Source organism: Lutra lutra, chromosome 16 (assembly GCF_902655055.1).
Source record: "Lutra lutra chromosome 16, mLutLut1.2, whole genome shotgun sequence".
In the NCBI taxonomy this organism is placed as follows: Eukaryota; Metazoa; Chordata; class Mammalia; order Carnivora; family Mustelidae; genus Lutra; species Lutra lutra.
The window spans coordinates 40,481,783-40,507,356 of NC_062293.1; the positions used below are offsets into that span (position 1 = coordinate 40,481,783).

Here is a 25,574-nt window from a genome sequence, read left to right on the forward strand (position 1 = left end):
TGAATCACTGCAACAACAGCTCCACGGAGAAGGGACAAATTCTGATATTTAAATCTTACACCTGTGCAGTTTAGGAACCAAAAGCATTGAGACAAAACTTTCGGTTGTCAGCTAAAAAGAAAATCTTAAGCTTAAAAACATTTTTAAAAAGCACTAGTTTGGAGTAAAAACATTTTTTCCATTTTACCAAAAGAAAAAAATTGCATGTTACAGTCTAAGTGGAAGTCAGAAAAGTGATCCTGAGTTATTAGGGAAATGTCAGAAGGTGAAATAAACTTTTAAAATACATTTCCAATTCAGGTATTATCTAAAGAGTGTAAAAATTCAGACTGCTCACTTCTTCGATCAGTATCCCGTTTCAGTTAAACTTAAAAGGAAAAACTGTGACATAGAAGTATAAAACAATACTCACCAGAAAAGCAGCTTTATAGAGATGGTTTTAAGGAAAACCATTTCCACTGTATCTACGCCATTTCTTATACAGATTAAACTGTGAAAGGCAATGAAACTTAAGCCCTTAGGCAATTTTATATTAAAAAACAGGTGGATATCTTACAAAATAATTTTATTATCAGTTGATATATCGAGATTTTTAATTAAGTGCATGACTTTCATATCAAATAACATTAAGATGGTCTGTTTTTCAGTGGCTAATCACCATCCCCATTTAACAGAATACAAGATCAACTAGTTTTATGTACTGACTGTCTCAATTAGACATCATTACACTTAGGGTATGGAGAAGGAAGCCATGCACGCAATGCTACAGAATGGAAGGATGGTTCAGGCTTATTCAAACCAAACTGTAAGCTTTATTCTTTTTTCCTATATACTCTATACATTAAGAGTATAATATTTAAAGATTAAAGGAAAGGTCTCAAAGATGGCCGAAGACAACAATGAATTCTGGTAGAACCAACGACAGTAATAAAAACCTTAACAGATCTTTTACAAGCCGTATACCTCACTGCCACTCAAAAGGCATACACAAGGAATCTGTCTAGGTTTCTTGATGAGTGGTCAGTTTTCATCTGAATATTAAAAAGTCAGTTTTGTTATTCTTAATTCAGGGTAAAATGAGCCCACAGTGGTGGTGCACCAACAAAATAGGTTATAGTTTACAAAAAAGATGAACAAAATTAGTACTTATTTACAGCAAGAATTACTAAAACATTTAACAAAAAAAAACCAGTATGAAAACATTTTCTAGTTTATGATTGCACACCATTTATCACTGTTAGAGGTGAGGAAACTTGATTTTCTTGGGTTGATATATACTGTAAAAAGTTAAAAGGTAAAATATGAGTACCACATGTGAGAGGCTTAAGTAAGAGCCTGGACCTAAAGCCCTGCACTCTGTTATCATATACCAACGTGTGTATAGCCAATCAAAACTGTCATTATCTTTTCCTTTTATGTACAACATATCTACTTAGGGTCAACCACAACCAGATAATAAAGGAGCGGTATTACACCTTTCTCACAACTGAGGTTAGCAAACCTAGCTACTTTGGCCCAAGTACTGAGTGTTTAAAAAGTGTCCAATGGATCTGTTATTAGTTATACTCACATTTAAGTAACTGCACAGCTTTCTTCCTTGTGTGGGTTATATGGATATGTTTGAAAAAAAAAAAAAAGGAACATCAGGTACTTACAGATTAAACTAACCTGTACTGGCAGGGCTGTGGGATTTTTCTTCTCTACCAGTAAGTAGCAAATGCTGAAATTCTGCTGCTAGTTAACAAAAACACAAATTGTATTAAACTGAGGAGTTCAATCCATAGTTTAAAAAGTCAATGTGCATTAAATTTCCTCAGAACCTGACATAAATACATTTTAAACTTTTTCCCTAAGTCTTACAAAAGTTAGCTTACATTGATTCTCAAATTTAGTGACCTTATGAGAATGACTTAAAAACACTATCTCTTGGACACACCTCACTTTTAATAAAAACTATGTATTCCAATATGTATATTATGTGGAAATTCTGGTTCCTCTAAAAGCTGGGGGCATGTGTCGGGGGGGAAAAAGCTCAACATGGTAATTTCTAAATTTAAGTATATGCAGACATATGCCACAGAGGAAAGCAACTTTTAATTGTTTAAAATTCAAACTTCAAAACACTTGATTTCATGTTATTAGATTTAAAACATGGACTGAAAGGTAAATGTTTCTCCTGTAAATACATAATAAACTAGTAACTAAAAGGGAAGCTTTGCTTAATAAATATATGCCCCATACTATTCTAACTCAAACCTACAGAAATTTCAGTACTTCCCTTGACTCACTTGGGTGGTTAATAAGTCTTTTTCTTATTAGTAGAGAAAGGAAATGATGCTGCAAATTTTATTTTCATCTGATTGCTCAAATATTTATGAACAAAATATTAAGAGTAAGCTACATTATAATAAATGATTTGGTGAAACCTTAATCACAAATGCAAACTGCAAGTAGGAATGCTATACCTTTCACTACATTTAAGGTTCTTAAGCCTAACATTATATAGTGTAAACTGGGGAAACACTCTTCATTTTTATCCAAGCTGGGCATCAAAAATTTCACTGCCAGCTCCTCAAATTTAACCAAAGGTAAAGCATACAGATTCTTTATCAATAACGATGGTTTAAACAAACCAACAACAAAAAAAACCCACAAAAATCCAGACACGGTAAGAATGCCAAAGGGTCAGGATAATTCCAAAAAGGGCCTTCCCCTCTTTACACAGCATTACACAAACCCCTGCCCAAACACACAGCAAATTACTGAAGCTGTGCCACAACACAACTTTACACAGCATTTAGAATTAATGGATGAGGTCCAAGTTATCAATCATTAAAAAAGTTTACTCACATGTATCTCCTCTGTGGTTAATTTGATCAAGATTAAAAACATATACACAAACATATTCTAATATATCTGATTATATGCCTTCTAAAGAACCTAACCATGAACAATCTTGACTTATACAGGATTCAATTTGCTTTGAACAGTAATAGTTCCAATTAGCTTCAGTGAAGAGCTCCTTTAGGCCTTCAATTTCTGCCTTAATATGACTTCTACATCCTGCTTATTGGTAGAATAAAGGTATTTCCTCTGAGGATACATGAGCTTAATTGAACAGATTTAAAGAGACATCGTTTAAAAATTCAAATTAATATAGTTTCCAGCTATTATTTTTCCAGAGTTAGAAAGAAAATGAAAGGCTCTTCCCTTTACGGCTAATTGAACGAGAACATATACAGCTCAGAGCAGAAACAACAGCACTTAGAAAAAGCAATTCTTGGGACGCCTGGGTGGCTCAGTTGGTTAAGCAGCTGCCTTCGGCTCAGGTCATGATCCCAGTGTCCTGGGATCGAGTCCCACATCGGGCTCCTTGCTCGTCAGGGAACCTGCTTCTCCCTCTGCCTCTGCCTGCCATTCTGTTTGCCTGTGCTTGCTCTCTTTCCCTCTCTCTCTCTGACAAATAAATGAATAAAATCTTAAAAAAAAAAAAAGAAAAAGAAAAAGCAATTCTTTTCTGAGCTTTATTGATCTTATTTTTTTAATGCTACTGTCAAATATATTATTTCTAATCAAAAATTGCCAAGTAATATCATGAAGATACTGGGGAAAAGTTGGAGACATTTTAAGAATTAGGGAGCTCAAACTCAAGTCCCACATTCCCCATTTCCTACAAGTGAGTGGGATTTAGATCCCATAACAGGGAATGCCTAACAGGAAGGTATTAAAAGTATTGTTCTGAAAATTCAACATTAATCACAAAATTATGAATAATCACTATGTGCACAACACTATATACAACACCATTCAAGTAACTGTTTCTCATTTTGCCAAGACATAGCACACAGAAGTGAGAGGATTTCTGTGTTAGAAAAACAAAAAGTCATTAATTAAAATGATTCAGATGGTTAAGCAGCTGCCTTTGGCTCGGGTCGTGATCCCAGCGTCCTGGGATCGAGTCCCACATCGGGCTCCTTGCTCGGCGGGGAGCCTGCTTCTCCCTCTGCCTCTGCCTGCCATTCTGTTTGCCTGTGCTCGCTCTCTCTCCCTCTCTCTCTGACAAATAAATAAAATCTTAAAAAAAAAAAAAGATTCAGATGACGGAAAACAAAATACTGAGAAAGTGTTAAAAAAACAAAAAAAGTAACCTTCACTAATATTCAAGTGATGAGACAGCAAGCAGAAGGGTAACTAGGGGGAATGTTTACTTACAAAACTGCCTTAGAGTCAATAGTCTTATAACTCAATCCCTCCTTTTAGAAGAGTTCTCCATAAAAAGTTACAGTAAGAGAAAAATGACCGTGTTTTGGAATAACATACAAAACTTACTATTAGGCAGGTAAATACTGCCTCTTTAAAAAGACATACCTGATTTATACAAAATTTTTATATTTTAAATTCTTTTTATCCCCTACCCAGACCAAGTAACAGTTTACTCAAAACAAAATTTTATCTCTGTAAAGTAGCTAGTTCAACATTTACCAAATGAAACATTTCATTTATCAGTGGAAGTAACAGACACCTGACAGTTATGTAATTCTCAAAATCATTCTACTTCAGAGATATCAAGAAAATTAACTTCAACAAATTATGCCACCCTTAGAAAATCCCTCCAACCCCCCCCCCAGCAGTCAAGTATGTAAGAGCCTATTTCAATTTTTTCAACTATTACCATTAGAATTAGGACAAGCAGCTTCACTATACTGGGGGATGGTGGGTGCAACAGAAAACATCTCCAATTAAGGAGACTTAAGAGGTGTAATTACCAAACAGTTTATAAATGTATTCTTTTGTTGTGACAAAATTTTTTTCAAACACTAAAATCTTTTTTCCATGATTCAGTTACAGAGAAAATCTTATGTTCTAAATGCACAGGTGAAAATTTGGAATTCATTTAATGTGTACTTCCTTATGCTTCCAAGAATTAAAACCATATGAAAACAATCCCAGGTTAGCTAAACACTGTACTGTATGTTTTTACTGTTCAAAAGAAAATGCAATCTGAATAGAACAGATGTGTTACTTAAACACAGAAAGAAACAAAAGTCATCCAGGTTTATGTTTTGGCCTCTGTTCCATTTCCTTCTTTACTCTTCAAAACATACACACATAACCACGTTTCTCACCAAATAAAAGCAAATTTTAGTTGGAATCAAATGTGGATACTTTTCATGTGTGCATATTGCATAAAATATTGTTCAGTAAGGTTGAAAACAAACCTCAAAAAAGTTCCAAAACCACAGTTCAATGTACTAAGTTTACCATGATTCAACTTCAGTCTGGCTACCTGAAAATTAGGAATCTATCCATACTGACAGGTTTGTAATATCCAAACTCTTCTATTATCCCTTTATCTAATCAAATGTGTAGTGTATATGCATACATACCACACACACACCATCTTCCCACTCTTCACAAGGGCTCTACATTAACATTTGCTCTAATGTGGTGAAGTTTGAAAATATTAAAAATCACAAGCATTTCCACATGACCCTTCAACCTTAATGTTCAATGCATAACTCTGGGATTAAGAATGCAGATTTCAGTGTCCTGTAGCATTTCCAATGATCAAACTTATCCATGATGTTAAATTTAATAGTTTGAAGAGAAAATGACCAGTAACTTTTTCCTAAAAGTGAAAGTGGAAAATTTGAACAAAACATTTCATGCCTCCAAATCAAAAACGTCAAATTTTGTCAATTTACTAATAAAGAGCAATATAGCAATACCAGCTTTACTGAGGCTGTTAACACAAAGTAAATTACATAAAATTACATATATCAAATACTTTTATATTTATTAACACCACAGTCAAACGTGAATATTAATATAGAGCCTTCTCTGCCAAAAGAGTATAAAAATCCTAAGTTTAATTAAATTTAGGGGCCTTCACCAAACTTGCTGCAAGTTTGGGGACATAAATATCCAACAGCCATAAAGCTGTGAAAGCCCCTATAAGGAATAAAATAAATCCCACTTGCCTCAGACTGAACAGGGCAACACTGAGACTCAGCCTCAGCCTGTCCTATGGCAGGGCTATAGGAAGAAGAAAATTTTAATTTTAGAAAAACATTACCCAATTAATTTAAAAGACATGCATTAAAAAAAAAATCCCAATGATCAAGCAAGCAAAGGAAAAAAAGAGCTTTTTTTCTTTTCTTTTAAAAAAAAAAAAAAAAAAAACTACTGTCTGCTATAATCCCACTCTGAACCCATACTTATTTTTGTTGGGGATCTCCCCCCCCCCCCAAATAACTAAGTTCAATTAAGCTGAGTTTAAGCTGAATATGTAACTTGATCAGTGGAATAGTAGTACACTAGGAGTATTTTCCCCATTCCTAATGGTAAATGGGTGCAATTATTACTAAAATACAAGTATTCAAATTAAACAGTAATTCCAGCAGCCACTCAAAAGTTGATCCTCACCTGCTGCTGTTGTTCTGTCATACATTAGGTAAAATCTATACACAATAGAAACTAGTGCCAGACAAAACGTCAGTTTAGTTTTGTTTTGTTTTAAAAAGGTAACATAGGAGTGGACTAAGGGAGAGCCAAAGCTGGCAATCCCATTAATTTTACAAATTCCTAAATTATGGCAATCACAATGCCTGCCTGAATATAGCAAGTCCTAAAGGATGTCTTCTGTGAGGGCAAATGGAAGTTTACTTCAACTCAACTCCATCTATTACTTTAAGGAAGCATAAGTCAAAGTAAGAGTTTATTATCTCAACATGATTTGTTGTACTCATGATTTAACCACACTATGGACCCCAGAAGCAGTTAGGTAAAACGTATTTTCTAGAAGCTTAATTATGCTGATGCATGCACAAATTACACTTTAAATATACCAAATGGGCACCACCTGGGCCATATCTAACACAACACAGGAGACAGTATGCTTAAGTGTCATGCATTAACACTTTGGATTAACTTTTAATTAAAATTGAAGTTCTACAACTTATTTGAAAGTAATTTTTTTCCCTTCAGACTTTAGAAAACAAGCCTTGATATAAAATATCAGTTATCTTTGCATTAAATGTAAATAAAGCTTTGCATAAGTTTTGAAACATCACTAACCCATTTGTACTTTGTTGATAAGCCTGTACATTACGTGAAACGCTTTAAAGACATTTGGTTTGGGAAAACACTTCCTATTTAATCATTCTAAATTAAATCATGCCACTTCTACCTTACAAATTTTTACACAGGCTCCTCTTGGGCAGTCTGATAAATGTGCTGCCAAATCTAAGTTAATTCCAAAACTACTGGAACAGGCAGGTGTTTGGTGAGGGAAAGGGTAGTGATATGGGGCTTAGCTGTTGGAAGAAGGAAATGCATTCCTGGTGATACAAAAATGTTGTCTTTTCAAGCTATGGAGTTTTCTGAACCTCAATGGTACAAGAAAAGAGCTATAAAACATTTCACTGGACCAAAATATCTGAATAAAAACTCACTCAGCATTGTAAATATTTGAATGTTTTGTTTCAATGAATGAATGACTTTTACTTGTCACTTAAATACCAACTCTTTTATGACTGAAAATTTTCAGTGTTTTCCTATAAGATTAAAACATTTTTTTGGAAACAAAAACTCAGATTTCATATAATTATCTACACCTTCACATGTAGGTTATAAAAAATTACCATTTTCTTACAAATCTTAACTTTACGTTGAGAAAAACTCAACTTGAGTTCATTATACTAATAATCATGCTTTGTGTAGATCATTTGATACTTAATCGTAAAAGTACCTTGCAAAAATAAAGATTAAAAAAATGGATGCCAAAAAAAAGGTTAACAAGAGCTATTACTGTAGGAGACTTGCAACACAAAACACTAACAGCAGTGTCGCCTCTACAGAAAACTTCTTCACAGGACACAGTAACATTCAAATTTCCAAGAATGAAAAGGTTAACAGGAAAGCCAGTTAGGCTTTATAATAACAGAAGGTAGTCATCTTAATCAAAGAAATAATGTAATTTTCCAGGAACATAAAATAAAATTTTGAATCCATCTGTTAGCCATCCTAACAGAGGTACACTTATTCTGGCATTACACTTAGAAAAGATTCTAATCCATTAACAGCAAAAAGCTATTACTGCATGCACCTAAGCTTCTAGAAGTCTGCACCTGAAAAGCTTCTGAGGTCCACGCAGTACTGCAGTCTCAAAAATGATCAGAAGGAAATGAATGGGTCTGGCACTAGGCTCTAAACTTCATCAGCAATGAAGAGGAAATACTAAGGTTTACATTTTAAATATCTAAGACATCTAACATGTAGTGACACCAAGGGCATGGAAAGGTGACACAATATAAAGATTTCATATCCACTATGTAATGACTCATATGTATCGAAGTTTTTCTGTCAACTTAAGCACTAACATACAATTCTATATATATTGTCCAGTTTAAACATGCAGCTAAGGAACAACCTACAATTCAAAGACAGAATCCAATGATATATCAAAACTGCATTGGTAACTATGATTTTTATTATGTGGACATCTACTGTGGCATGCATCTGTACAAACCTTTCAGGCAGTGGTCCACAGCTAGGTTATGAATAAAAAGGCGTAAGTTTTTCTCTCATTTTATTACAATGAAGTTTAACAGTACAGAAAAGTCACATGACCTTGGTGGGTCAGATTTCTTAAACCCTGCAACATGAGGAACTCTAAATACATTAAATATTGTTATACATTCAGACTTCCAATGTACAGGTCTCGGGAACAGTTACAGCCCTCACCAAGCTAGGTTGGGGACGTTAAGTCCAACAGCATCTGAAATGCTGTGAAGGCATAACTTTACAAATAGCAATGTAAGCTTACAGAACTTGCCTTTATTAAGGTGGTATGTTCATGTAATTCCAGCGCCTTCACAATATAACGAACCAAATTTACTATACTTCACTTCTAAAAACCTAGATGAAACATGAAAAAGAAGCCATACAGTATAAATTGCAACTTCAGGAAAAGTTCCTGCTTTATTATTCCAAATAATTTTTCCCATGTAAAATAAATGTCCAATAGTTCCTGGTATGTGGGAAGATAATGTTTGTTAAAGTCACAATGAAGCCTTATTGACGGAAGCTTGGCTATATAAACAGCACAAGTTGAGAAAAGGTTTAATCTCCAAACCTATTAGACTGGATGAAGTAAGATCAGTAACGGCCACCTTGCGACATTACAGGAGGTCTCATTCCCATTGGAGGTCGAGGAGGCCCACCTTGGTAAGGGGGCACCATTGGCGGTCCCTGCCCATATGGTGGCATAGCACCAGGAAGGTAACCTGGCATGCCTTGATGATGACCACCATACTGACCTAAAAAACAGATTTAAAACACAAAAAATAGATTGAGTTGGTCTGTGCATTATGCTGTTAAATGCAATGTATTCTGCAAATAAATTTGTGTATACTCAGAAAATCCACTTAATACAGTAAATACAATAAACATAAACACAATGAACATAAAAAAAAATACCATGAGGCGGCATTGGGGGTCTCATTCCTTGTTGCTGTGGGATGCCTGGCTGTGGTGGCATCATACCTCCAATAGGTCCAACTGGTGGATTACCAATGGGAGCCTGTCCTGGTCGAGGAAGATTACGTTGATATTTAGGTAACTGTGCCCTTCTCTCTTCCTACAAATAAATATGATCACAATGTTAAAGATTTGAATACAGAGAGTCATTAATCATAAAAGATAATCACCCAAAATATTACAGAGTAACTTTGTAAAAATGTACCCTTATTTCCCAACCATTATTTTTGCTCCACAAACCAGTCCAACTGCTTAAATCTCAATACCTCAAGAAAACCTCACCTATTTTTATATTTGAAAAATGGCTAATAACTTTCCAGGAATTATATACTGCCTAGGTAAGAAAATCTCTAGTGAAGAAAGCAGATAAGCTTAAAGGATCTGTATATCCTACCTCACACTTATCCATTTCATCATTTACAAATTTATGTGTAACCAAAATGATTTTTGAGAGTTAAGAACCCAACTTACTGTCTTCTTTTAAAAATAGTCTGGGTGTAGGGAAAAGTGTGTGTCTAATATCAAAACACACAATATTCACTTTATTTTGTGGTTCTTAAAAGCCGGAATGAAAACCACACAGTAAGCATTAGATCAGATTACAAAACCACTGGTGTACAAATTAATACTTTAAGAGGAAATGTTACTACAACGGTATTCAAACTATGCCAGTAAAAACCTGTGAAAAACTTACCAGTGATATATCCTCATCTGGGTGGATCAACTTACTGGTTGCACTGGTTGTCGTAAGTGTAGCAGGCTTACTTGTTATCGAAGCCGCTGGTTTAGCTGCAGTGCTATTTGTTGTACTAGTCGTTGAAGCTGTAGACTGTGTATAAGCAGGGAATGTAGGCTTTGGGGGTTCTGTAGTTGTTGCAGGGGTACTATTTAAGGGCTTGAAATCTGTACCAACAGGTCCTTGGACAGCTGCCTGAGCCTGGAAAACACAATCTTTCATTAAGGAAACTTCAAAACCCAAAACTGAATATATCTATTATACTTAACCTAAAAGTGAGATACTAACATTCAATAAAGGACCAAACTTTAAATGAAATTAAAACAAAGTTAACATAATTAAAACACCACAAAAAATCAAGATAATATGTAAGAATATCAAAAGACCCTGGAGTCAAAAAGTCACATCCAAAACTCAGCAGTGGAAACAAAATTGCATATAACTTCAAAGATATTATCTACCTTTATCACCAAAATTTACTTGCTTTACAAAGCTTTGTATTTATTTCAAACTGATGAACTACATTGTATTGGAATATCGTGTTCTACTCTAACTATTCTAAATTAGTTGTTCAATCAATCTACTAAGCACCTCAAAAAAAAAAAAGTAAGAAATTACAAAATACAAATGTTTGGATAAATTTTAGTTACTAAGCAGAGCATAAACAGTATCAGTGGTGACACATTAAAGATGTCCCTTCAGAGATCTCTTTATACAAATAATACAGTATCCTCCCAATTAACCATGGCTAGGTGATTACCATGGACAAAAGGGCTTAGTAGCATCTTTTAAGCATAAAGTTACCGGTAATAAATGTGTTACTTTTCATAATTCCAAACATGTGAAACATGAACACTAGGCCAACTTTAGAACCAAATGCAGAGTACTATATTTCCTTACATTGTATGTGATGCATTAAATAGCATAAATCAAAAAAGCTTAATCATGCATCAGGCTAACCAGTGGCTACTATAAAGCATTTACTGCTTACATGCTTTTAACCCTTTAGAACCATAGGAGTTTGGGAGTACATTTTTTTCTATTAGTATGAGTTCGAATTTTCAAATACCATTGATTTTTATACCATTAACTTTAAAAAAATTAAACATAGTATATTTTGCGGGGGGGGGAAAGATTTAGTTTTAAAGTAGGGTCCAAAGGGTTAAGTTTATAAAGCCATTTAACAATTTTAAACTGCAACTTCCTGCGTACTTGTGCTGTGCTAGGAAACAGAGCTTTAGAAGATGCAGACAGACTTTCTGAATTGGATGAAGCTGTACTTGAGCTTGTTACAGGTGTCCCCATCTGTAGCATAAAAGAAAGGAAACAATGAAAAGTCTCCAAACAAATGGGTGAAAATAAGCCATGTGGTAGACTTTTAGTATAGATTGCATTTTTATAAATGCAAAATATAATGCAATCAAATCTGACTTATTTCAAGAGGCAGGCAGTTAATGCATTTACAATAAACAAAGTGACAGTATGAGCCTCAAAAAAATTTTTTTTAAACTCTACACCAATAAACCTAGTTAACCAGTTTCTTTTCTAAAACTGGGATGTGTTTTTGCACTGTGATTTTGAAAAATGATACCTTCAATCGAGAATAAAAATGCATTACTACTGACACTTCAATTCTCTATCAATGACTCCACAAGATTTTTGCCAAAAGCTTGACATCTCTCAGTAAATAAAATCCCCACCCACCTCAAAAACACAAGATATATGCTTACAGGGGACTTTAAAAGTAAAGCTTTTATTTTCACAACTATAAACAGAAAAAAAATTGATGGAAAAAACCTCTATGGGATAATGTTAAAGTGAAAAATAACACACATCCTGATCTTAATTCTGAATCAATTAAATACATCTATTTAACTTTGAATATAACCAGGAAAAAAACAGAAAGTAACCACCATTACACATTTTCTCTCTCTATATATGTAAATATATATTTAAAAAAAAACAAAAGCATCTTTAGTTTCTGAGTTCTAAAAAAAAACACAAGTTCAGTGGGAAAGATTAAGTCTAACTAGGTCAAATGATGCCCTTCCTGCAAAAGTGTAGCATTGTCGTTTCTCACTGTTCTAAGAGTCCAACAAATGATTTGCTAAGGTCTTAGGATTTTCTTCTCTGACTTTGGTTTCATTCCACTCATAGTTCAAGAGGACATAAGAGGACCTCTAAACATTATCATGTATTTAAGTACCCAGAAATTAAAGCTTTCATTTCTATCTAAAGCTAAGAATAACCAGAGTTCACAAGCTATGAAAAAATTAGCATACTACATTATCTGGCTCTAGTCAATGTGTGCAAACATGGAAGAGAATAGGAGACTTCTCTGTATTTAATTATATTTTAAAAATTAGAAACAAAAAACAAATCTAATGACAATTTCAAGAATTTCTATAAATTTCTACACTTTACCTTTAAATCTAAGTGCACTCCTTTTCAGGAATTTCACCTTACCTGCCCAGCACTGGGGAAAAGAGGCTTAGTAACTGGAGGCTGTGGAGCAGGAACTGTGGCTGTTGGAGCAGGTGGTCTATTAAGAATGCCTGGAGCTGAAACAGCCTGTGCTTGAGTCATTGGAGGAATTCCAGGACGGGGAACAGGAGGGGGCATACCTACAGAGAAGAAATGTTGGAAAGACAGGGCATGTCAAAACATTTAAGTTCAGAAAAAATTTTTTCCCAAAACTGTTAAAATATACCATATTAAAAATGCTTGGGGAGGGGGGTTGCCTGGGTGGCTCAGTGGGTTAAGCCTCTGCCTTTGGCTCAGGTCATGATCCCAGGGTCCTGGGATCGAGCCCCAAATCACGCTCTCTGCTCAGCGGGGAGTCTGCTTCCCCCTCTCTGTCTGCCTCTCTGCCTACTTGTGATCTCTCTCTGTGTCAAGTAAAAAAATATCTATTAAAAAAAAAAAAAAAAAGCTTCTAGGGGCGCCTAGGTGGCTCAGTTGGTTGGGCCTCTTGACTCTTATTTCGGTTCAGATCATGGGATCAAGTCCCATATCAAGATCCGTGCTGGGTGTGGAGCGGCTTGAGACTTCTCTCCCTCTCCCTCTACAATCCCCCACTCATGTGGTCTCTCTAAAAAAATAAAAAATAAAATCAAGGGGCGCCTGGGTGGCTTGGTCAGTTGAGTATCTGCCTTCAGCTCAGCCCCTGATCTCAGGGTCCTGAAATCGAGCCCCACATCAGGCTCCCCGCTCAAGAGAGGGTTTCCTTCTCCCTCTCCTCCAAATCAATAAAATCTTGAAAAATAAAAATAAATAAAGCTTCTCTACTACAAAGTTACTGAAAAACTGGTCAATTCAATGAAGTCTTGAATAACCTAGGCATTTGCCTCAACCTTTCTATTTCTTTGAGTATTTCAGAACTTCAGGAAGTAAAAGAGTACTGGAGATTCTATATATGCAGAAAGTAGCAATTAAGCTTACTAATATTACCGATTTGGCTAACTTTTTGAAACACAAAAGAGAATTACTGCAATCATCCAACAGCTGGATGCTCTCTGAACTCAAATTCAAATTACTATAAAAACACTGATAGGTCACATACTCACAAAAATTTTCCCAGAAAACTAAGTTATCCCTGAAAACACTTTAAAGATTTTATTTTTCTTAAGTAAGCTCTACAGCCAATACAAGGCTCAAGCTTAAAACTTGAGATAAAAGATTGGTTGCATGCTCTACTGACTGAGCCAGCCAGGCGCCTCTCCTTTAAGCACTTGAATTAAAATTTCCTGGGGCACCTGGATGGCTCAGTGGGTTAAAGCCTCTGCCTTCCACTCAGGTCATGATCCTAGGGTCTGGGGGTCGAGCCCCACATCAGGCTCTTTGCTCGGTGGGGAGCCTCCTTTCCTCTTCTCTCTGCACCTGCCTCTCTGTCTACCTGTGATCTGTGTCAAATAAATAAATAAAATCTTTAAAAAAAAAAGAGAGAGAAATAAAATTTCCTAAAATCCATCACAAGTGCATTCTTCGAACTTCCTCAACATAACTTTGCCTAAAATATCTCAGAAATAACATATACGGAACTACGGTCTATAAATTAATGGTTGCACTGGCAATGATGCAAATTTTGCTGCTGCCTTATTTTTCCTGTTCCTTTTACAACTATCAATAAAGCTGCTGTGGACTGCAAACCAAACTTGCTAGAATTACATATAAAAAGCAAAGAAACCAACTGAGAAAGCCTATGAAGGCTTCTATGGCACACCTACTTTGGCTAACCAAATTCCATTCCCCACATTGTAAGCTATAAAGTCATAGGGGTTTTGTTTTTAGACTCCCTTGGAGCTGGAGGGTCCATTAGACCTGTTTCTGGTGAACAATAGGACACTAGGAAGTTTGTGGGAAAATCACTTTGCTCTTTTTTTTTTTTTTAAAGATTTTATTTATTTGACAGAGAGAGACAGCAAGAGAGGGAACACAAGTAGAGGGAGTGGGAGAGGGAGAGGGAGGAGCAGGCTTCCAGCTGAGCAGGGAGCCCAATACGGCACTTGATCCTGACTGACCTGAGCTCAAGTAAGACCCTTAACGACTGAGTTACCCAGTCGCCCCTACTTTGCTCCTTAATGAAAAAAAAGACAACCCTTTGCTGTTGACACCCTTTCTTGTCTGAGTTGTAACAACTGAGTGATGTGTATGAGGGAGAAAAGCTAAGGTTAGCAAAGAAGAATATTTAAAAACACATGGGTTCTTGGTATCACCAGCCACTGAAGCCACCACTTCTTTCTGTTGAGTGAGACAATAAATGACTACATTTTTTAAATATGGCATGACGGGTTTCTCCATTACTTGCCAAAAGTCTCCATTATTCATCTAAAATATTCCTAACAAATACTACGCCTCAGGGCGCCAGGGTGGCTCAGTCAGTTAAGCATCTGCCTTCAGCTTGGATCATGATCCCAAGGTCTTGGGATCGAGCCCCACATCAGGCTCTCTGCTTGGCAGGGAGCCCACTTCTCCCTCTCCCTCTCTGCTACTCCCCCTGCTTATATGCTCTCTCTCTCAAATGAACAAATAAAATCTTTAAAACAACAACAAACCCACAAATTCAACACATCTTAGGTATATGAGCTTTGGTGCAAAGGTTCTGTGACTCATTTTGACTGCTTTGAAACCTGTGTATTATCCATTTCAAGACTCAAAAAACCGCCATGGTCCATTCCAACACTTCTCCAAGTAATCTCAAAGTGAACTCAGCAAACTATGGTAATTATAAATTACAACTGCACTAAAATCCACAAACCTATTCTTCAAAAAAGGTAAGAATAAAGCATGCCAATCATATTAAAAGGAAACCATCTATGTTTCATACCTGGCGGCATACCAGGCATCAGAGGTGGTATTCCTGGTCCAGGTGGCATCATTCCACCCATTGGCATCATTCTATTAGAAAGCAAATTTCAAGAAACAAACCAAGTTAATTAATAGTATAAACCATTAGAAAATATTTTGGCTAAAGCCTGAAACAACAGATAAAAGACTCGAATTTGACTGAAGTAAATCAAGCTGAAAGAATACACAACACTGAAACAATTCTATCAAAATAAACCCTCTAAAACCCAGCAAATTCTTGGGTTTGCCAGTAAAATAACGAAAAAAAAAAAAAAAAATCAGTCTTTGCTGACAAATCATTTTCATACATTTAAAGTCACTAAGAACAATTATACCTTCCTTAATATATAAAAGAGGCCTTATCTAAAATATGTGTAATTGGAAATCAAAATCACCTTTTGTCTCACTTGAAAATATCCATACAAAATGTAAATTAAAAAAAATTATTTTGGAGTCACCAGATTTTTTAAAAGGAAAATACTGAATGTACACTGTGGAGTGAAATTTTTTTTTTCTTTTGGAGGGTTAAAAAAAACAAACACTACCACCAAAATTAAAAAGAATCAAAAGTAAACTCACACAATTGCCTAATTTCTATTTGTAATAGCTACCTAACAGTAAACCATGACTTAAAAACATAACCCATATTTATTTTCTTTCCCCTAAAAGAGCTCACCTTCACATATCAATATTCAATTCACTTAAAACAGTTCCAAGTTTGTGAATTCTTAAATGAGAACTTTATCAAAAGGTAAACTTCTATATACAGATTTCATTATAAGAAAACTGAATTACTTCCTTAATAACAAAGCATGTAATTTTGGAAAAGAGTATTCTTTCTTAACTAACAACCATTTTTTTTTTTTTTAAACAATTTAAATTCCATTACTTTAGCAGTTTGGGGAAAAAGAGCTGCATTTAAAAAATGCTTTTTATATGGGTCTATTACAATTTCCTCACAGATGTTTTATTTCCCTCCATTAAGAGACCTGTGTCAACCAGCTTGCACATTTTAGAAGTTTTAGGAAGGTTAGAAAATTTCTGAAGTCAATTGAATAGATACCATTAAACACATAAAAAAAATGACATTATGATACCTCCTGAATTACATTATGAATGAGATGCTTACATGTTTTCACCGCAAAATGACTGGGTGTATTTTCTCTGATGATGCAATCTGTGAAAATGTATGACAAAATCAAAATCTAACTGTGATTTTCAAAATACAGTGGGAAAGTGTATTGTATACCTCTCACATCCAACAATATTTAAGTAAAAGTGATAGGCACGAGCACCTCATATTCATTTTAGTTCTTGATGATTTGACAAATAAAATCATTTACAGAGTTTGCTTCTTGTCACAACTACAAAGTGTCATGGACAGTTCTGAATCTTAGAAACACAAATCTACAACCAACTACTTTAATTACATCAGATGCAATTGAAGCAGATGGCTGCCTACAGACATCCTAAAACCCAAAAATCTATTCTCTTCAGAGGCAAATTTATATTCCTTTAATTGATTGGTAGACCCCTTTATTTGACAAGTTTAGTATTTATGGAGCCCATACCTTTTAGCGGGGGGGGGGGGGGGGGGGCGGGGGGGGGCGGGCGAGGGGGCAGGGGGGAGCAAAGTAACAATTTAAAATTCATTTAACACCCAAGCTGAAAAAGATCATTACTAGGCACAAGCCCACAAGTCAATTAAAAGTTCTCTTACCCAGGTGGCATGCCTGGCATAACTGGTGGCATTCCTGGCATCAGAGGAGGAACACCTGGCATTAATGGAGGTATGCCTATAAATAAGAATTTCAACAAAAAAAATCACAAATATTAAAGTGGTAAGAGAAAGATTTTAATACTTCTACATCACATCAATAAAGTCCTTAAAATGTTAATTTTAAGAAACCTTATGTAATACCTGGAGGCATTCCTGGGGCTCCCGGAACTGGTGGCAGTCCTGGCTGTGCCATTGGAGGGATATAGCCTTGTTGAGGTTGAACAGGCTGTGGCTGAAATGAAGTTGAAGCTGCAGAGTCATCATCATCATATTCATCAGAATCGTCTTGTTGCTTCTTTTTTTGACTCTCTGCTAAAAAAAGTTTTAATTAGTTTTTCCCATAAAGTTAAAAAAAAAAAAAAGAAAAACTCAGTGTGTCTGACATTCAACATTAAAAAAAATAATTTCAGGGCAGCTGGGTGGCTTGGTCCATTAAGAGTCTGCCTTCAGCTCAGGTCATAATCCCAAGGTCCCGCATTAGGCTTCCTGCTCAGCAGGAAGTCCGCTTCTCCCTCTGCCCCTCCTGCTTGCTGTCTCTCAAAAAATATCTTTTAAAAATAATAATTATTTCAATCCAATTAGCTCATGAGATTTGTCTTACAAAAAGAAAATCACGATACTGTTTTTACTCTTCAAATTTGTTTCCAATCTACGTTAATTAAGAAGGTTAACATACTTTCCCTATTCTATGACAGGTAAAAGTATTTTTCCTAAGTCAGCTTTATTTAAAAAAATTACTTTCTATTCCATCCATAAAGATAAACTGTAACAAAGAGGTCTGACCTCTTCTCGATGCTTCTCAAAACAAAAGTTTCAGGGCACCTGGCTGGCACCTGTAAGTAGAATATGTGACTCTAGAACTTGGGGTCTTGCGATCAAGCTCCACATCAGGTGTAGAGCTTACTTAATAAAAACAAACAAATGAAAAAACTCATGGAGCTCCCACATGATGGCTCGCTCAACTGAGTGTCTGACTCGTTCAGCTGAGGTCATGATCCCGGGGTCCTGGGACTGAGCCCCAAGTGTAGGCTCCCCACTCAGTGAAGACTCATCTTGAGATTCTCTCTTCCTCTGCTCCCCACCAGCTTTGCTCACTCTCTCTCTCCCTCCCTCTCAAAAATAAATGGTAAACCTTAAAGACATAAAATAAAAGAGGTGACTGTGTAGCTCAATCAAGTAAGCATCCAACTCTTAGTTTCAGCTCAGGTGACAATCTCAGGATTGTGAGATCAAGCCAGGGTGGCTAACACAGAGTCTGCTTGAGAGTCCCTCTCTCTTCCCCTGTGCCCCTCCCCTTGCCTGAATGTGATCTCTCACAATAAATAAAATCTTAAAAATAAAGAAATTTCATAGGTGGTTAATAACTTCCACTATCTGGATAATGATCACAAATTCCAAGACAAGTAACAGCACTAAAAAAATATTTTACTATTAGTAGTTATACAATCAAATCGTAACAAGCAACCTTTGTTTTCAAAAATCTCAACACTTGCTAATTCCGGGGCGCCTGGGTGGCTCAGTGGGTTAAAGCCTCTGCCTTTGGCTCAGATCATGATCCCAGGGTCCTGGGATCAAGCCCCACGTCGGGCTCTTTGCTCAGCGGGGAGCCTGCTTCCCCCCACCGCGCCTTCTCTGCCTGCCTCTCTGCCTACTTGTGATCTGTCTGTCAAATAAATAAATAAAATCTTAAAAAAAAAAAAACACTTGCTAATTCCACCTGTAATCATATATATACAAATCAAATACACAAATTCTAACATTAAGACATAAGAAATAAAACTCAAAATTGGAGTTTTGAATAAATCTAACATCCACTATTAACTCTGTATGTCAAATTATTAATACTCTCATTAGTGAAGCTCAATTAAGAAAAAGCAAAGATCTTAGCATTTACCTTGTGTTTTCTGTTCAAGAAGTCGTCTTCTTTCATCCATGTCTTTTTCTGGAATACCTTCCATACCATATATTTCCAATTCGATGTCTGTTCTCCCAGGTATTGCATTTGGTACAGCATCTATTGTCTCTTTATGCACCTAACATTAAAACAAACTTCCATTAGATAGACTAAAGTGCCTCATAAAGTACTTTAAGAGTAATCTGAAATTACTTAGAGAACACTCAGTATAATGGTTAAGCATAACTAGCTCTACAGTGAGACTACCTGGACTCAATCCTGTTTTGCTGCTCACTAACTAGGTATGTGGATTAGGCAAATCATTTAAGATTACTCCACCCATAGTACCTAACACCTAGGATCATTTTTAGGATTAAATAAAACACAATGAATATAAATTATCACTTGGCAGGAAGTCTAACACATAGTAAGGACTCAATAAATATTAATTTAAGCTTACTATGTAATCTTGCTTGCTTGAAGTATCAGCAATGAACTAGTAATCCCACTCAAATCAGAGAAGTTTCAAGTCTGACAAATAAAACTTATAGGAAACAGTCCTCTTTTATCAAGAATTAAAATTTCCAAGAATGGATCTTGAGACAAGCCTGTAGTTACGAATTATAAAAGTGACATTTACAGTTAGCATTACCCCTAAGGAGTTACCTGAGACACTTAACTTTGAACAGCAATGATCCCATCATTATCCTAAACTTATCTGGTAGATCACAAAGAGGAGGAAGTGCTATTATAAAACACTGGAAATCTACAATTTTTTTCCAGTATGGTTTTTGCTAGAACAGATGTTTCCAACCCTCAAACATGGGTCTCTCTTGCCAATATGGTAAAATTCCTGTCAGTCTCAGTTTCTTCAGCCACTTGCATTCACTCAGGCTAAAAAATGTCAAAGTATTCTTGCCCAGACTATCAGCATCACCTGAAAACTTATCAGAAACACAAATTCTCAGTATACTCTCTACCCCATCAGAAATTCCTGGGTAAGGCTAGCAATGTGTGCTTTAACAAGCCCTCCAGGTGATTCTGAGGCATGCTCAAGCTTGAGAATCACTGATTTAGGTTAATCATGACTTGGACATACTTGTCCATACTCAATTTTTCTTTCCTCCCAAGACACTTTCATGTAAGAATAGAAAGGTAATTAAAGGAAGCTAAGTTTTTTTTTTTTAAGATTTTATTTTTTTATTTAACAGAGGTCACAAGTAGGCAGAGAGAGAGGAGAAAGCAGGGTCCCCGCTGAGCAGGGAGCCAGATTGGGGGCTCGATCCCAGGACCCTGGGACCATGACCCGAGCCAAAAGCAGAGGCTTTAACCCACTGAGCCACCCAGGTGCCCCAAGGAAACTATTTTCTTCTCAGATATGTATCTCAAAGACTTTAAACAGCGACATGCAAATCAAATTCAAAAATTGTAATTTTTTATAAATTTCTAACCACTGTTCCTCACTGTGATTAAAAGATCCAGGAATAAAGCTACTCAACAAGCAACTTAATCACCGTTTTCTAAGTTTTTTGGAATGTTACTATTCTTGACAAATGCAGATGAATTAATTCATGTTTTCCCAAAAAAATAAAATTACATTCACATACACAGTAACTAGTCTTTGTTCTACTTCTAAATGATAAGGCCAAGAATAAACATTTCAAAAGCTTTTGGAAAGAAAGGAAAAGAACATGATTTACCTAACTACCTCACAATATCCCAGCCAGAATTAAATTTCTTAAAATCTTGCCTAGAAGTTGGTATGGTCTTGGCTGAAAAGACAAGAGAAAGCACTGATGTGAACCACCTAAATTATTAATGTCTTAGGTTTACCACCCATAAAATTGGAGGCTGTATCTGATTTAACTGCCATGCCTATCTCACAGGTTGCTATGCAACTACACTAGGACTACAAAAATAGAAGCACTTAGTCCATTAAAAATGTTACTGAAATAATTTCTCAACTAATCTCTTTCTAGTTCCATTCCATTTTTCTGCTCTTGTATAGTACAACTCTTCAAAGAGTGCCTCTACTTCCTTATTTTCTTTTGAAAGCATTCCAATCAAGCTTTCATCCTCATCGTTCTAGGAAATCATTCAATCTCAGTCCTCTTCTTCCTTGACCTACCACCAGCATTTGACTCAGTTAAATAACTTACTCCTTGAAACATTTCATTTGTTTTTCAGGACACTATTTTCTTGGATTTCCTACCCTTTCAATGTCCCTGAATAGTTTACTTTAATCTTCCAACCTTTAAATGCTGGGTGGCCTAAGGTGGAGTACTTGCACCTCTTTTTTATCTATATTCCACTCCCTAAGGAAAAAGGACATCTAGTATGAGTTAAATAAAATAGCTGTCCTTACACGGTATCCTTCCAAACTTCTATCTCCAGCTCCCACCTCTCTGAAATCCAGGATTGCAGACACAACTCCTTATAGGACATCTCCATCTGGATATTCAACAGACCTTCTCTAAATTAACCTAACACCAACCTGATATCCTCATCTCTAAGCCTATTCTTCCGACAGCTTTCTACATCTCAGTATATGGCATCTCACAGACCAAATGCCTTCAGATCATCTGTAACTCCTCACTTTATTATACTCTGCATCAAATCCACCAGCAAATTCTTGTTCTCTGTCACCCTCACCTCTTGCCTGGAATACTCTAGTCACCCTAAGTGCACTCTGCAGCCTGTCTAATCTCAAGTCTACTGGCCAGGACAATTCTTTAAAAAAAAAAAAAAAAAAAAGAAGGAAAAAAGAAAATGCTTCAGCATGCTCTCCCTCTACTCAAACCTCCCATTTCATTCAGAATTGAAGAAAATGGCCTACATAAGCCCTCCTATATAAAGAACATTGCTACTCTTTCCTTCTTCCTTCAATATAGAAGGATGCTCCTATATGTGAGGGTCTTTCATTCGCTGTTCCATGGCTCTTTCACTTCCTTTCAGATTTCTGTTCAGATGTCAGTTTCTTATTCAGGCCTTTTCCCATCTTGTGGCCCTCCCTATACCTCCTACCTAGTTTTAGCCTTCTCTATCACTTATCACTGAAAAACTAAGTATTTACAGTTTACTTCCTTCCACAACACGAATCTAAACTCCACAATGGTGACTTTTTCTTCACAGCTGTATACTTAGTGCCTAAAACACTAACACAATACCCTCCCATAGGAACTTTTTGTGAGAAATAGTAATATTCTGTATCGAAACTACCCAATACAATAGTCATCCACCAGCCCCATGTGACTGACTGTAATGTGGCTGTAACATGACTGACATATTAAATTTCTTAATTTTTAAATTACCCCTTTAAAAAAAAAAGACTTATTTCAGAGAGAGAGAGAGAGAGCAAGAAAGCAGGGGGAGGAGCAGCAGGCTCACCACTGAGCAGGGAGCCCAATTCGAGACTGAAATCCCAGGACCCTGGGGATCGTGACCTGAGCAAAGGCAGGTGCTTAACCAATTGGGCCAGCCAGGTGCCCCTAAGCGTCTTTTAAGTAGCCACATGTAACTAGTGATTGCCACAGTGGAAAACTGTGGGTCTAGCATGTAGCAGGATCTAAAATATTTTTGAATGAATATTAAATTATTGTTATAGTTATATAATTGGAGTGGAAAAGATCTATATAAACTTATTTTCTTTTATAAACTTATTTTTAAACTTGGGGAAACAACATCTTATTTTAATTTACCTCCCTGCCTCCTACCAACAGTAGTTTCCAATGAATAAGGATTTGCTCATCTCTCATCTCTCTAGGGTCCAATTAGGCAAAAATTCAGGCAGCTCTAGGATTGGCAAAAGTAGAAGAAATAACGTTGAATAAGACATAAAGGCACTTACTAGATCTTTAAAAATATAAATTGCAAAGCTTTCCCTACCTAGCAGTGGAAAAAACTCAAGAAACCCAAAAATTATCGAATGAAACACAACGTTACCATTCCAAAAGAGGTCCAGGGAATAACAGAAGTAAGCCTATCCTCAGGCAACAGATTATAACAAATCTTTCAAGGGCAGTGAGTAATGGTAGCTAATTATGTGTTAATTCTCATAGGATTAGAACTGGTCAGACTGACCACAGAATTGAAATCACTGATCCTTGTTCTCTAACCCAAGTACAGAGCAGATACTTGGGGACCTCAATTTGTCACCAATCTAACCTAGGATAAGAAATACTATCAATAATTCAAAAATGAACATTAGCAACATAAATTTTCTTTAAACATTGAAAAAACACAATTATTTATCTTAATGGCTAAAAACAGTATTTTTTTAAAGCTGACTAACCACATCTGATCTTTCGCAATAAACAAAACCCTACAGCTGTCAAAGAGAAATTCAAAAAATTTTTTCACATGGTTTAAACAAGGGGGTAAAAATTAAATTAGGGGAAAAAAAAAATCCTTACCTGCATGCAATGAATAGCTAAGCCAGGTCCTGTGTACAACTTCTTATGACATATATGGCATTTAAAATGTTTTGCTTTTTGGTGTTGTATAAGAATCTTCTCATCATCAAAATCTCTATTACAATACCTGATCAATGTTGTTAAGGTACAAAACCAGCATAATATTGACGCTGCTTATTAAAAAAATCTGTCATACATTAGAGAACAGGAGGAAGAATATTAAAATGTAAAAACAGCTAAAACCAAAAATGTCATCTATACAAAGTCTGTTTCTGGTATTTCCTATGTAATTAGGAATTATCTTGCCATGTACTTCTACTCTTTTAAGTTTCCCAGAAATCCATAATCTCTCTCCACCATCTCTAAATGAACACATCTCAGTAATCAGCAACATAGTTTTGTCAAATTCTTGCATTTAAAAGAGATTTAAGTGAAACTGACTTTTTTCTTCATTATTTCAACATTTGAAATGCACACTGTGGACTGTTCAATGTAAAAAAAACAAAAACAAAAAAAACCCCCAAGTTTATGTCGAGACTGAATTTCAAAATAGAAATCATTAAATAGATGAACAAAAATAACTGAAATATTAAAAATCTACCTAATACCTGGAATTTGGGAATATAATATTTAGATCCAAAAATAAGCTCATAACGAATAAGAACATATCCCTATGAACAATCCACAAAGTTGTTTGCAACTCCTTATAAATTTATGTTGCCATCGAGTGTATTTAAACTCACAAATCACATTAATAAGACTGAGAATTTTTATCTCACTCGTCAGATTTTCCTAAAAGCACCTTGAAAAAAATTAGTGACCATCTTCCAACTAGCATGGAAATAAACGCAATTCTGTAACAGATCGTTTTTTAGTACAGAACAGTAAGTAAAACCAATTTCATCGTAAAGTGTATTAGCGCTTCCGGAAAAAGTATTTAAAAAGACGCCACGTTTTAGTAAGCAATAGGAAGCTTTTTTTTTTTTTTTTTTAAGACTTACAAAGCCAGGTAACAACAGACGAAAAAGAAACTCCACCCTCTAAGAGAACGCTTCTTGAAGATTAAGGCGCCAGCGGGTGAGACGCGGAAACTAGTTCCCCCAACCCCGGTCAAAAAAAAAGTGTGGGGGGGGGGTGTTTCGAAACCGGGGTTGACGAACACAAGCCTTTACTAAGCCATCGAATCTACAATAAAACGGGAAAAGTGGGTGAGAGACTCCGAAGCTCTCCCCTAATCTTCCATAGCCTCAATCGGCGTATTATACTCGAAGAAAGTCCCTTTGTTGAATCGTCACCAAAACAACGGAGTGTGGCCGAACAGCCTTAGGGAACACTGTCCTTGGTGGAGGGGTCCAAGCCGCCTCCCAGCGGTTGGGTCCACGAGCGCACCAAATCAAGAACCTCCTGAGTCACGGAGTCCCACGACCCCCAACTGCCAGAGAGCCTGTCGCCCTAGGAACTTCATTTTCTGCGAGGTATTCCCAGATCCGGCTCCGGGCCATCCAGCCACCCACCTCGAGGCCTAGATCCCAGACACACTCCGCCACAGGCCAGAGCAAGGCCTCCCAGTCCCAGTCACCGCCAACCGGCGCCCCCGCTTGGCCTCGACTTCAAACCGGTAAAGGATATCAGCACCACGGCTTCAGCTGCTTCTTCTTCTTGCGACCCATAACCGCGCTCTACCGAGAAAGTATAAGGGGGAAAAAACAAGCAGGAAAAACGAGGCAAATACCTCTCACTCTCCCGACCCAACGGCCACCACCGCGTCCCACAGGAAACAGACACAAAATGGCCGACGCCCTCGTTCGCCGCTCTGCTCCCGTCAGGCACTGCGGCCGGAGGCGGTGCCAGGCAGGGTAGAGTCAC

General features: G+C 36.5%; 1 protein-coding gene across 6 annotated transcripts; it reads right to left on the minus strand.

The window, feature by feature from the left end:
* Positions 1-6,160: 6,160 nt before the first annotated feature.
* On the minus strand, positions 6,161-25,518 carry ZNF207 (zinc finger protein 207). 6 transcript variants are annotated; one of them, XM_047709173.1, is made up of 12 exons: positions 25,338-25,518; positions 23,709-23,835; positions 19,297-19,435; positions 17,544-17,711; positions 17,343-17,418; positions 16,752-16,799; positions 15,603-15,673; positions 12,743-12,900; positions 11,489-11,581; positions 10,235-10,477; positions 9,481-9,640; positions 6,161-9,320 (listed from the first exon to the last, which is right to left on the minus strand). In XM_047709173.1, exons 1-12 carry the CDS (start codon positions 25,376-25,378, stop codon positions 9,160-9,162), a joined length of 1,485 nt encoding a protein of 494 aa, XP_047565129.1. In that variant the 5' UTR covers positions 25,379-25,518; the 3' UTR covers positions 6,161-9,159. The 6 variants fall into 6 exon arrangements, with proteins under 6 accessions (XP_047565129.1, XP_047565128.1, XP_047565131.1 ...); XM_047709172.1 differs by having other exon boundaries at positions 17,544-17,714; XM_047709175.1 differs by lacking the exon at positions 16,752-16,799.
* Between the last annotated feature and the right edge of the window lie 56 nt (positions 25,519-25,574).

Coding starts and splice junctions, on each gene's coding strand:
- ZNF207 (XM_047709172.1), bottom strand. CDS start 25,378: ATGGGTCGCAAGAAGAAGAAGCAGCTGAAGCCGTGGTGCTG. Junction 16,800..17,342: donor ATGCCAGGCATGCCACCTGG/GTAAGAGAACTT, acceptor ACATTTTCACAG/ATTGCATCATCAGAGAAAAT. Junction 12,901..15,602: donor GATGCCTGGTATGCCGCCAG/GTATGAAACATA, acceptor TCTTCTCTGTAG/GTATGCCCCCTCCTGTTCCC.